General features: G+C 39.1%; 1 protein-coding gene across 5 annotated transcripts in view; it reads right to left on the reverse strand.

Moving 5' to 3' along the window:
• The window catches only part of LOC136250290 (1-phosphatidylinositol 4,5-bisphosphate phosphodiesterase delta-4-like), a 94,923-nt gene that overhangs the window by 34,017 nt on the left and 46,046 nt on the right, over nt 1–14,860 (reverse strand). For all 5 annotated transcript variants that reach the window (XR_010698488.1, XM_066042477.1, XM_066042476.1 and 2 more), the window contains 3 exons: nt 11,346–11,455; nt 11,243–11,294; nt 11,088–11,183 (listed from right to left, as the gene is read on the reverse strand). Coding sequence is in view for 4 of the 5 variants with exons in the window: in XM_066042477.1 (XP_065898549.1) it covers nt 11,088–11,183; nt 11,243–11,294; nt 11,346–11,455 (258 nt within the window). In the remaining variant the exon portion in view is untranslated. The remainder of the gene's footprint in view (nt 1–11,087; nt 11,184–11,242; nt 11,295–11,345; nt 11,456–14,860) is intronic.

The following is a 14,860-nucleotide window of genomic DNA, read 5'->3' on the forward strand; positions in this document are numbered from 1 at the left end:
GTCCAACTACTATCAGAAATTCCACAACACAAGATTCTACTAAGGCATTCTCGCAACCTAAGGTCAAAATGTGAGGGAAAGGAGCCCAAAGAGGAAGATGGCACACAACGTAAAAGGTGAGTGACCTTGCAAACGCTAAGACAGCTCCTAAGCAGATGCAACTCTACTTGAGGGTCTTCGAGGTCAACCAATTTATCCTGAATTGCAACTATTTTATCAAATTGAACAGATAAAAAGGCATCGTAAAACTGTGGAGGTCCCCAAATAGGAGATCCAAGAAGCTCCAAACCACTGTTCTTGGGGTTGATACGCTTGATGGCAGGATGAAAGTTAGGAAAAGAACTGTCACCAGAAGGCCAGTATAGTTCACACTTGGATAGGTGGATGTAAAGACCAAAACTGGGACCCGACTCAGTAAAATGTGAAAGTAATGCGTGAAGACAAGATCTAGTACCTATAAATGTGCCATCATCTAAATACCACAGGTTAAGAAGACATGTTTCACTAAGAGATGGAACGAAGAAATTGCACCAACACCAAAGAAAAAAGTAAGGGACCAAGAGGATCTCTCTGTTGGACACCTGTGGAAGCAAGAATACACCTGTGGCCAAACCTCAGCTCAGCAGGTTGACTGTAGCACCAATACACCCAGGGGGAAATCTCTGGAAACTCTTTACACACACCATCAAGAAAAGCTGAGCGATTACATTCATTAAATGCATTCTTCATGTCTATTTTGAGTAGAGCTAGAGATTCATCATTGCCAAATTGGGAAAGAGAATGACGGACAGCATGGATAGCTGCCTCAAGACCACCTGGGATACCAACACCCACTCGACCATAAGGTAGGAAAAAGTCTGAGAGAAAGGGACGAGCAAACTGACAGCACAGACGACTGGCAAGGCGACGAAGAATTTCACCAACTGCAATAGGGCGAACACCCCCGTTCTTTTTCAGAAGAGCTGTTAAAGGGGCACCACACAACCAAGGGGCAAGCAATGGAGAAGCTTTTCCAGAAAGCAAAAAGTTCATCAGACAAGTGAGGGTGGTAAGGCAAAGTTCAGCAGAAGGTGCAGTGTGGCCACTGACTGCATCAAGAAGGTGTTGTGCCCGTAAACCAGAGGCACCGGGACTGGTACCACGAGGAAAACCCTTCAAACATATTAATACAGCAGATTCATCTACAACTAAAGAAGCAGTCTTGGGGGCCAAACAAGAAGGTGGATCAGAGACAGGATGTCGCTGAAACAACTCTTGAAATGCCAAATCATCATTCTTATCAGCCACACCAGTAGAAGTAAGAGACTGTACAGCATTACTGTACCTACCTTCCCGAGCCCAGAACAAAGCTCGAGAAATATTGTGTTTTGAAGACTGAATACAGTGACTGGAGCGAGAGACATGTAAATCATCTTGTAGAGCTTTCCAAAGATTATACAAACCATTGGGCTGAGACCAGAGATGAAGGCGGTCTAGCAAAACAGAAGCTAAAATAAAACGACAGCGGCGCTGACGAAGTGGAGGCATACGTAGTGCCAGTTTAGCAAGCAGAAAAAGAGACGCATAAAGCCCCAGACTGAAGAAATTGCATTTTGAAACTCGGTAGACAAGACTCTAGCTAGCAAAGGACGAACACTGCAGGGAATGTGAACAACAGTTGAGACAGGACAGGTCATAACATAATTCATCACTACAGAAAGAGCCTCAGACTCAAGATGAGGAGGGCAAACAAAAGAACATGCAGAAGCTGACAGAACGGCTAACTCTAAAGGATCAGAAGGAATACTGGTGGAGAAAGCTAAGGAAGGTGATGAAGGAGAAGTGGGAGACTGACTTTCAGACTGATCACAAATTAAGAAAGGAAGATCAGAAGCAGAAACTAATGGAGCATTACAGCGCTGACCAGGCTTAAGTAAACGTCTGCAGCCTGCTTTACGAAAACGTTCATGAGTAGCCCAACGGCAAGAGGGAACAGAGCAAATAAGACGGTTACAGCAAGCAAAGAAAGTCGCAGATGGAAAAACATACCTAGATATGTGAACCGAGTTGATGTGTTGCCATAAAAGAGAACAGGAGGAACAGGATTTATTACAAATAGGACAAGATAGGAGTGAAGAAAAGTGATCAGCCGAGGAAGCACTGGCTGGGATACCCGCCATCATTGGTGAGGGCTGCAAAGATTACTGCATCATAGTGTGAGACAAATCAGGACTGTATGAACTTGCTGGAGAGGGCACAACTTTATCAGGACTTGCTGGAATAGTAACAACTTTATCAGGGCTTGCTGAAGAGGACAAAACTACATCAGAACTTGCTGGAGAAAGAACAACTTTATCAGAACTTGCTGGAGAGGACACTGCTTTATCAGGACTTGCTGGAATAGTAACACCTTTATCAGGACTTGCCATAGAGGACACAACATTTACTGGAATAACAACTTTATCAGGGCTTGCTGAAGAGGACAAGACTTCATCAGGACTTGCTGGGGAAGGAACAACTTTATCAGGATTTGCTGGAGAGGACACAACTTTAAAAGGACTTACTGGAATAGTGATAACATTAACAGGACTTGTTGAAGAGGACACAGCTTTAAGACTTGCTGGAAAAGTAACAGGATTATCAGGACTTGCTGGAAAAGACACAACTTTAAGACTTGCTGGAATAGGAACACATTTATCAGGACTTTCTGGAGAGGACACAACTTTAACAGAACTTGTTGAAGTGGACACGGCTTTATCAGGAATTGCTGCAGTGACAATTGGGCCACGACCAGCTGAAGGACATGTAGATACCGACAAAGTAAGACTTGCTGTGTCAGCGACTGTCGAGCGTAACAATGGCGGGCTGGAGGTGACAAAACTAACTTCCTTTTTTCCATTCTGATTCACAACACACTGAAGAAAGTCACCAATGGGTTTCCCTGCGTAACGAATTGTTCTCTTCCAGTTCTTGGATGAAGAGCGACCAGCGCGACGGTCAAACTCACAAGGGGTCATAACGACCCATTCCCGGCAGTAAACGAAATACAACGACTGAAACCATCCTTGAGCTTATCAGGGAACAGTTTGGCCGGTAAGGAACCACAAATAACGTCAATAGGATGGTCAGGAGAGAGAGCACTTTGAGACACTACAACCGCCATCTTAGCGTAATGACATAATGGTTACTCCATCTACATAGCAATTTTCAACTCATTCCATGAAGCGGTTTACCCTGTAGGCATGACAACAAATCAATCTTGTTTTAGGTGAATAATTGGTCATAACTCCTGAACCATTCATCGGATTTGCACCAAATGTGATGCTAGGATTTGCCTTTGGACTCCCTTTCTGTGTGCCAAATTTCAAGGCGATCGGAGCACGCGTTTGTGTTTTATAGCAATATTTGCAAGTGTGCGAAAACACGAAAAAGAATAAGAAAAACAATCAAAACTTTGGCAGCTCGTATCTCGGATATGGCTGGAGCGATTTCCTTCAAATTTGGTATGTAGACTCCCCTGGCTGGCGGGCAACTCTGTAGCAAATTTGGTTCCAATCGGATAAGGGATCAAAAGTGTGAAAATGACGTTTTCTTTCTTCCTGTCAATATACCCACGGTGTGGCGCGCCTGATTCTTGGGCCGCACAACACACTATCGTGTGTCTTGATCCCCTCAAAAACACCTTTGCTGTAAAAATGGCGCGTCCAAGAAACTACACTGAAGTATCTACAACCCCATGTATATAAAATAAACAGCTCAGCTATAGAAAAAGACTCCATGAAATGAACTGGTAACTGAAAGAGCTGATATTTGGAGCGGCCAAGAATCAATGTTACTACAACTGACTACGATTACCAAAGATTTACCAAGTCCATGCTAGAATACCTTGGTTGTAAAGCAGGCTAATGAAATTAACTGGCAACTAAAACAGCTGCATGATATCTGAAGCAACCAAGAGTAAAAGTAAAGTTGATACAACTAACTACAATTATTAACTTGCAACATTAAATCTTAATCATTCAGCTATGTTCTATGCATTAACCCTTGCTACATCCCAAATTAATTCTTTGTAACTCTAATTGGCTGGTAACTTGGCTGCCTTTTTCAATCGTCAGTGTAAAGAAAAAAAGGCAGCCAAATTACTAGCCAATTAGAGTTACAAAGAATTAATTTAGGATGCATGTAGCAAGGGTGAGTGCATAGAACACAGTTGAATGATTAAGATTTAATGTTGCAAGTTAATACTTATAGTTAGTTGCATAAACTTTACTTTTATTCTTGGTAGCTTCAGGTATCATGCAGCTGTTTTAGTTGCCAGTTAATTTTATTTGCTTGTTTTACAGCCAAGGTATTCTTGCATGGACTTGGTAAATCTTAGGTAATCATAGTCAGTTGTAGTAACATTGGTCCTTGGCCGCTCCAGATATCAGCTCTTTTAGTTACCAGTTCATTTCGTGGAGTCTTTTTCTACAGCTGAGTTGTTTTTACATGGGTTACAGATACTAGTAGTTTCTTGGTTGCACCTTTTTTTACAGCAAAGGTGTTTTTGAGGGGATATCACTAATTTTTGTCAGTTATATAATTTATAGACTCAATGTTCAAGCCATGGAGGTGTATGATGAATTCTGGCTTGTAGAGGTGTTGCGACCAAACACAAATCTGCTGATAAGTGGTAAGCATATAACATACAATCCTATAGTAGCTGTTAATTTCTATTAGAACAATATCCAGTGGAAATTATTGCAATTTACTGATCAGGCCAAGTAATGGCTAGAGTGAGGGTTATAAAAGATGTGTGTAAAGCACTTATTTGCAAAGCATGCTTTTCTAGGTGATCTTGGGGAATGCAACCATCCTGAAATAGCAACTCTGAGATTGCATCTGGGATCTGGGAGTGTTTTCAGACATAGATATAAATATTGTTTGATGACTGTTCTATTAGAGTATTTTATTGTGACTGTTCTATTAGAGTATATCAATCATTCTGTACTTTTCAATGAATAAAATCTGCTATGGCCACTGTGTTCTGAGGACAACTTATCAACTTGGTTTGCCACTTGTATAGCAAGATGCTTTGTTGAGGGTTTGAAAAATACAGAGATCACATACATCATACTATTATTTTTATTTCACTACATACATAAGCTTACTTCATGTACAGGCACAAGGCACACACAAAAGATGCAAACACTATGCATGTTCACACACAGACACAGACACACAGTCAGACAGACACACACTCACATATTGGTTGTACTTGATGTAAACAAGTTAATATCACATCTCTTGAAATGCTCTTGTAGGTGAGCTGGTATTGCCCTTACTACATGTTAAAAAGTTCTTGCAGAAAAGAAAGTTGTGTTGTACATTCTGTTTAGTGCCCAATTATTACACATATCACTCCATAGTTAAGCCATGAGGATCTACCAGCCTGGAATATTGATTTTTTTGTACATTCTCTTTTTAATTCAATGTTCCAGGTTAGTTGAATGTGTTTAATTTTAGATTAAGTTCAGAGCCTGCTTGTTCTTTTACAGGTCTCACTTCATCTTGTGTTGTCATGCAGACATCCATGAAATTTGAATATTGTGCAAGCTGTGTGGAACAACCACAACTCATGTACACAGTCACCAGCAAACCATGAACCACATTCAAGTAACCCGTTACAAATTTGTTACACCATGATAATTGTGTATAATGATTAATGAAAGCCACAACACAAGCTCCATGGTGCATTAATGGAAATAAATAAGTTCCGCCTGACTGACAATTATTACTTGATCTATTTAGGGGAAATCTCTTGGAAAGTCCCTGTGCATGCAGTAACACTTCAAGTGAAAAGTTAACACACGCCGTGATACGTGATTTATATTATTGATGGTAATCCATGCGATTATATACAATCTATGTCCATGTCTAAGACGTGACCTATTTAGGGGAAATCTCTGGAAAGTCCCTGTAACACCTCAACTTAACACACATGATACACAGTTTATATTAATTATTGATGGAAGTCCATGTCTTAAGAGGGAAGTACAAATGATAAACATTTGTAATATTGTAACTGGATGTCAATGTAGTGGTGAAGCGTACTTTAAAATACATAGCTACATCCCTTGAAGAAGTCGAATGAATATTAAAGAGTCGAGAATGATGTACTCAACTCCTCATGGAGGTTCAGTAATGAAAAGAGGAGTGGAGGTTCAGTAATGAAATGAGGAGTGAAGGTTCAGTAACGAATGGAGGAGTGAAGAAAGATGAAGCTAGTATGTTAAGTGCCCATCGCCTCACACTGATTGACTGCGTGTATGTGATTGGTTTTTAGACTGTCAGACATCTGCATTGACTAGTGCAAATTCACTGAGACCTAGTTCTGATGGTACCAACTTGAGCAGCAAATACCAATATTATCCAGCTTGGAATTATCTCATGAATGGATTGTCAACAAGGTGTACTCGTACAGACCAAATAACTTTTAGTATTGTGACTCTACAGAAGTCCTGGAACTGTAGGTGGAGGTAAGCTAATGTACATGATGCATGTACAAAACAATATATACTTAATCCACATTGCATACTGGTCTAAATAACTAAATATTGTGTACAGTGAAACCTGTCTAATCAGGACACTGTGTATAATAAGTAGTAAGGTCGCTGCTGGGCCAATTTCAAAAAAGTGACATAGATTTTGGGTGTGTTGTATTATCATTGTTTGTAGAGTGTAATGACATCAAGGGTGTCATGAATTTCCAGGTCCCCAAATGTGTCATTTGTAAAGAAGTGACATAGATTTTAGATGTATTGTATTTAATGCCCACCTGTCAATTTTACAGGTAATTTGTCATAACATGCGGTTCTCTCACTAGCAGTTGCAGTACATATGTAACTTGGCAACTAAGTTGATATCAAGTTTTGGGGCAGTTTATATACAGAGGAATTCTATAATGTTATGTGCGTTTTTTTGTAGTTCTCAACTGTCAAGTGTATGTGGACTGTAGTAACATCAAGGACGTTGTGGATCTCCAGGTTAGTCCGTGTGCTAAGAAATTTTGTATTACCTCAAGGGTGTGATGAATTTTCAGGCCCCCAAATCTGTCATTTGTGTAAAAAGTAACTGATTTTTAGCTGTATTGTGTTTAATGCCTGCCCGTCAATTTTACAGGTACAGGGTACTTGGTCATAGCATGTGGTTCTCTCGCTAGCAGTGCTACATACGTAACTTGGCTAGAGCTTTAAACTCGGCAACTAAGATCAAGGTTCGGGGGTAAGTTTATAGGCAGAGGAATTTTATGTTATGTGTGTTCTTTAGTTCTCAATTGTCAAGTGTACGTGGACTGTAGTAACATCAAGAACATTGTGGATCTCCAGGTCAGTCTGTGTATACTAAGAAATTTTGTATTACCTCAAAGGTGTGATGAATTTTCAGGCCCCCAAATCTGTAATTTGCATAAAAATGATAGATTTTTAGTTGTATTGTATTTAATGCCTGCCTATCAATTTTAGAGGTACAGGGTACTTGGTCATAGCATGCGGTTCTCTCGCTAGCAGTGGTACATACGTAACTTGGCAACTAAGATCAAGGTTCGGGGGGTAAGTTTATACACAGAGGAATTTTATAATGTTATGTGTGTTCTTTAGTTCTCATTTGTCAAGTGTACATGGACGATGAGGTTCATCTGACCTGGTAAGATCTTAGTATTATACCTCAGTTGATTATAATCTTCTGAATTTCCAGGATGAGGCGTACAGTTGTGATTGGACTAAACTGGTTATGTAACTACACCATTTTATTGTTAATGTCATAAACAATTAATGTGATATATTTTGTTATGTAACATGTGTATTAATTAAGTGACATGCATGATGAAAGCCACAATGGGAGTGACTACTTGCTGTTAGGGTGGATAATGCTATGTGACAAGCTGGTTTGAGCACCACCGGAAGTTTTACAAAACAATTTTAATACACCATGTGTGGTGCGGCAACAAGAATTATGCTTGGAACACCTTCTCTAGTGACTGTATGTTCTTGATGCTTTCACACCTTGTTTATAAGACAACTGCCAATTATCAACGCTCGCATGAGGCATGGCACTAAATGGAGTTTAAAAGATTTCTGCTTAAAATGCCTTCCCTAGGGAACTTACGGCTCTACACGGATTTACAACTTGTTTATCAGACATTACATTAGGGCTTGTGTCCACATCGTGTCTTTTAAAGTTATTGTAGGAATTAGAGGTTTGATCAAAGAAAATACGCGTATGAAAAAACCAGGATTAAATAATGTCAGTGCTAGATGAAATGTACAAACACAGGTAAGTTGACTGGTATAAGGTGACGCTAGGTGTAACACAAGGTTGAGAAATAAAGTGAAATATGTCTAAATATGTGTTTTAATACCGGTCGCAAGAAAACTACTACTACTACGACAAAAAAAGATTTTTTATTACGTAACGCAATACAAATCTATTGAGAGATGTTGCATAATCCAGGGCTAATATTGCAAAACCGTCCCTACACGTAAATAACTCACAGTTGTGGCCGTGCTTCTTTTAATTGGGCGTGTGCTTTGTAGTTTCTTGGCCGCGTGCCTCACTACCATGAGTCTTGATATATTTAGTGGTTGAACTATTTGCTTGGGTGATTGATCACTCAACATGGACTATTAGCCTGCTATGAATTGCATAGTAGCTGTAACATGGACAACTATTATATAATCCCTACTATATAGTGCTACCGTACTGTATGATTATGCTATCAAGAAAGTAACAGGCTTCTTTAGTTCTGGTTTCTTTGTAAGTAAGAGACCTCCGGATTCACACATCAAAGAGAACTCTACATACCATTGTTTGTCTAAATACTTACAGTACATTTTTGATTGCATAAATTTCTTTCCTAGCTAAGGCCTTGCTTATCCTCATGCACTGTACATCATGTTACAAAATGTGCATGAACCTTTGCAACTATATGGTCCAGTTTTAAATGGTTGTTGAAGCCATACATTACACATGACACCCAAGTTATAAGTTTTTTCTAAAAAAAAAGTCTGGTCTCTACCTGGATTAGGAAATAAGTTAACAGACTATGGATGCATAGACAAGCTTGAATTTGAAAGTTTGTATTTCATTTTGTAATTTTTAAAAGAAAGCAACCCTGTACCACGAATGTAGTAAATCTTTTGCTTACTGCTGTTGTACTTTTTAACTACAACAACTCTAGATAAGATCTGGCTAAGTAGCAAGTTTCATCTGGGCCTTTGTGTGGAGCATGAAATTTTAAAAATAAAATTTGCATATCGTGAGATACAAAAAGTGATATTTCTGTGAAGACAACAATTGTGTATCCAGTTTCATGGTGGATCTAGCAATGGTATACTACGATGAACATCTCACATTAGTAGAGAGATTGATTTTTAAAAATTGATTATTTGGTTTGCAGATCCTAGCTTGTTTCACAATGAAGGAAAGTGATAACACCAAAAACCTTTTCTATTTTTTAAAAGAAATTTTTGACCTGGGCTTGATGGACTGCCCTTGCCTACCACCCCCAGCACAAAGAATGGCACATGCTGCACAAGTGAAAATAGATCAGACTAATGCTGCCAGCATGTTACTCGGACAAGCAGGACTCCACTTGCACTAAATCCATTGGTGGTGGAGCTCTAGTGTAAGCACCAAAAACCTTGGTAGCATCGTGATCCCCAAAGCAAGAGCAGTTCCAAAACCTTTGTTTCGTGTAAGTACTCCCAAGGAGACAGAAGATATCAGTGTTTGTCTGCCTTTTGTTGGACAAGTGGTTCACTATCGTTTTTCTCACATTCATTCGCTTTCACCGGTTCCCTGTAGGAACGGCCTGGAAGACAAAACTTACCCAGCAATGGATTTTGCTTGTTCATGGAGAATTCGATGGTGCAAGTTGCATCTTGGTGGAGGACTGCATTCATACGTTATGATCGTTTTATTAAGTGCCTATAATTATTGTCACTGTACAGATCGATTTTTTGCTGTTGCCACTTTATAGTGCTGTAACTTTGAAATGGCCCATGTGTGCCCAAGGACACAACACATTTGTAAGTAATGGTTGTTTCTTTCTCTAGAGTTGAAACTTCAGTTAACTATTCCTTTGGTTATCTAGATAAAGAAAATATGAATTTGAAAATGCACAAACTGGGGTTCCTGTGGCATTAGTTGGCAACCAATCCATCTAGGTCTACGGTAGTTACTGCTAGCTACAGTACAGTAGGACCTTGATTATCTGAACTTCGATTATACAAACCCTCGATCATCCGAACAGTAGCAGTGACTGTTGTATTAGGATATTTTGTCAACAGGTGTATGTTTTATTAGAGTATTTCGTCACAGGTGTATGTTCTATTAGAGTAGTTCAACAGAGCTCTGTATATAAATCAATGGGCTTCATTTATCCGAACAAATTCACTTATCTGAACACTTTTGCGATTCAGCTGGCACACAGGTGTTTGGATAATGGAAGTCCTACTGTACTGACTAGTCTGTGATAGGTCAAGTCAGTAACTAAGTGACCAAGTATTCAGTACAACACAAGCATTGCAACAGGAGACCTCACAGCTGGAGGAACCGAGCCAGCGCTGCCTCCCAACACCATAGGTGAGTCTTGTTATCTCATTTTACATGATGCTTTCGAGTAATGCTTCCTATCGTGGAACATTACTGTAGCCTAGCTGTATCCACGTGGGTCACTTGAGCGCACCTCACGTGCATCATGCGTGTACATTCGACGTTACCTGTGAGCTGTACTATATATATGGAACAGATTTAACACTAGTAAGTGTATAATATATAACAATAGAAATTTCTACTAATAAGCATTTTTATTAATTAAATGTACAGTATCTATTTTAGACTTTACTGTATGCCTTATAGTGAGCTTTTGAATGCAAGTAGAAGAATGATTTAGAAAGACTGTGCCACAGTTTACACATATTCTCTGGAAATACAATGTTAATAAACAGTGAAAAGAAATATCATTCTCCAGAGTTCCTATAGCTGAGAGATTTCAAACTCTTGGAGATTAATAGTTAGGCAATTTTTGATTAGTTTTAATAGTATATATGTTGAGAAGCAGTACTTACGCTCACGCTCTTCATCAAAGTATATAGAAAATGATCTCATTATTTCATCTGAAAATGCATCTCCTTCTGCCACACACACTATGTGGTCTATTAGCACTATCAAATATCAAATAAAGCTTTTACAAGTGCTTCATTATAAGTACATTAAAACTTACGAGTATTTTCATGACTGAACTTGGAATACTGTGATTGACGCCACATTATCAACTATATATAGTGAGTACATACAAACAGTTAGAGTTTGAGTCAACAACAAACCATATCATCTTCATCCATTGTATATAGTTTCTTCTGTGACTTTGAAGATGCTTTCTTACTGATGTATTTGTGCATGACAAAGTCACGATCAGATAGTGAAACACTGTTTCCTAAATGTGTATATATTATAGTAACAGGTGACATAATTGTTGACATCGAGTGGCCATTGTAGGGACACACTGCCACACATACTGTATTTTAGGTCTTTAAAAAATGAGGGCCAGCTACTACATTAATGCAATTTTTTGGGCACAAGTATCAAGACACACAATAGTGTATCGTGTGGCCAAATAAAGCCAGTGTGGGCATGCGACAGACAAGTGTGTATTTTACAGCAACCAAGAAAACACCGTTTTCACGCATCTATAGCTTAATAATGGCTGGATGGAAATTAACCATTTTTGCTGTGGAAACTTCCACAGGTTACGACACTTTTCATTCCAAATTTGAAGTGAATCTGCCCATCCATCACTGAGATACGTACCTTCAAAATGTTTCTTCTTTTCGCACATGCTTTGGTCAATGTACTTAAAATTTGGAAGGCAGTAAGAGCTTAATACTGCACAATTACAGTACAATTTTGGTACAGATCAGACAAAGAACAAGGGAGTTATGCAAAATGTTTCAAAAATCCAGAGGCGATTTGTTGTCATGCCTCCAGGGTAAACCGCTTGATGGAATAACTTGAAAATCAGTCTGTACATATAGTGACTATCATAGTGCAACCTTTTGTGGTTTGAAAGAAATCGCACTAACAGTCATGGAGTTATAACTAAAATGTCAACCATGTGTAAAAAGTGCATGGTTGAGTTTTGTTAATAAAAAAGTATTACTTGCCACCCCTACCAGGCAAACTAGCTAATGGAATAAGCTGAAAATAGGTAGAGAGGTAGATTGATTATTTTAGAATGCTTTTTTCAGTGGTTTACAAGAAATCAGACTAAAACCACTGAGTCACACTATGAAAGTCAACTAGGTGTAACAAGTGCACGATCAAGATACTCTAATAGTGCATCACCCTAATAGATCATTCAGCTATGCAATACGTCGCTCTATTAGAACTTTCATCTAAACCATGTAGAGAGATAGTTCAACCACAAGCAAGTCATCCTGTAAAGAATTCAGCTACAGTGAAGTCATCCTGCAGAGAGTTCAGCTACAAACAAATCACCCTATAGAAAGTTCAGCTACAAACAAGTCATCCTGGAGAGTTCAGCTGCAAACAAATCACCCTTTAAAGAGTTCAGCTACAAACAAGTCACTCTGTAGAGACTTCAGATACAAACAAGTCACCCTGTGGAGAGTTCAGCCACAAACAAGTCACCCTGCAGAGAGTTCAGCTACAAACAAGTCACCCTGTAGATACTTCAGCTAGAAAACAAATCACCCTGTGGAGAGTTGAGCCACAAACAAGTCACCCTGTAGAGATTTCAGCTACATACCCTGTGGAGAGATGAGGTACAAACCAATCACTCTGTAGAGAGTTCAGCCACAAACAAGTCACCTATAGAGTTTGGCTTTTAAAAAAGTTACCCTAGAGATACTTTGGCAGCAAACAAGTCATCCTGTAGAGATTTCAACTACAAACATTCACTCTGTGGAAAACTCAGCTGCAACAAATCACCCAATAGAGAGTTCAGCAACAATAAATTATATGGTGGGGAGTTCAGCTACAAAAAGTCACCCTGTAGCATATCACCCATAGAGAGTTCAGCTACAAACAAGTCACTCTGTACAGAGTTCAGCTACAAACAAGTCACTCTGTACAGAGTTCAGCTACAAAAAAGTCACCCTACTCTGTATAGAGTTCAGCTACAAAAAAGTCACCCTGTACAGAGCTCTGCTGCAAACAAGACACCTAGTAGAGATAGTTCAACTACAAACATATCACCCTGTGGAGAGACCAGCTATGAATAAGCTATAGAGAGTTCAGCCACAAACAAGTCACTTGTAGAGTTCAGTTACAAAAAGTCCTCGAGTTCAAGTCACCCTGTAGAGAGTTCAGCTACAAACAAATCACCCTGCAGATAGTTCAGTAATAAACAAACCATCGTGTAGAGATTTCAGCTACAAATAGGCACCCAGTACCATGTTCAACTACAAACAAGTCACTATGTAGAGAATTCAGCTCCAAACAAGTCACCCAGTAGAGAGTTCAGCTACAAACAAGCTACCCGGTAGAGTATTCAGCTACAAACAAGTCACCTGGTACAGAATTCAGCTAGAACATCACCCTGTGGAAAGTTCAGCCACAAACAAATCATCCTGTAGAGAGTTTAACTACAAACATGCCACCCTGTAGGGAGTTCAGCTGCAAACAAATTCCCATTTGGAAGGTTCAGACACAAACAAGCCACCCTTTAAACAAAGTCCTTGTGGAGAGTTCAGCTACAAAAAAAACCACCCAATAGAGCATTCAGCTACCAACAAATCATTCTGTAGAATGTTCAGCTACAAACTAATCACCCTGTAGAGAATTCAGTGTTGAACAAGGCACCCCAAAAAAAATTTAGCTACAAAAAATTCACACTTCAGAGAGTTCAGCTACAAACAAGTCACCCTGTAGAGAGTTTAGCTACAAACAAGTTACCTGCAGCAGTGTTGGGCTGCTACTTTTAAAAAGTGCTATATTACTTATTACTGCATGCCACTACGATTAAACACGTTACAGTTATATATTACTTCAGTTTAAAAGTAACTAGTAATATGTTATTCCTCCCAAAAACACCTATTGCTGTAAAAAAAAGATGCATCCAAGAAACTACACTGAAATATCTATAACCTCATGTATAAACAGCTCAACTGTAGAAAAAGACTCCATGAAATTAACTGGTAACTGGAAGAGCTGATATCTGGAGCGGCCAAGAATCAATGTTACTACAACTGACTATGATTACCAAAGAGTTACCAAGTCCATGCAAGAATACCTTGGTTGTAAAAAAGGCAAATAAAAGTAACTGGCAACCAAAACAGCTTATACCTGAAACGGCCAAGAATAAAAGTTAAGTTAATAACTAACTACAATTATTAACTTGCAACATTAAATCTTAATCATTCAACTGTGTTCTACACATTCATCCTTGCTACATCCTAAAGTAATTCTTTGTAACTCTAATTGGCTGGTAATTTGGCTTTTTTTCTTTAGCAGCCAATTAGAGTTACAAAGAATTACTTTAGGATGTAGCAAAGGTGAATGTATAGAACACAGTTGAATGATTAAGATTCAATGTTGCAAGTTAATAATTGTGACTGTCTCCGGGAAAACCAGTCTTATCGCCCATTTAAAGGTATCAAGAAACGTCAGTTTTAAATATTCAGAGTGTTGTAGCTGGCCAATGGTGGTAGCTACACATACCAAATTTTCACACGTTTTACAACATTTTCTTACCTTCCTGATCATCCAGTGAAGAAGTAGTCAACAGCTAAATTTCCTGCCATTTTAGATAGTTTTTAAACTGAGATTGTCTGTATCAGGCGAGCTCCACAAGGGTGGGAGGCGAGGGCCCTGGAAGGCG

This window comes from Dysidea avara, chromosome 3 (assembly GCF_963678975.1).
Source record: "Dysidea avara chromosome 3, odDysAvar1.4, whole genome shotgun sequence".
Classification (NCBI taxonomy): domain Eukaryota; kingdom Metazoa; phylum Porifera; class Demospongiae; order Dictyoceratida; family Dysideidae; genus Dysidea; species Dysidea avara.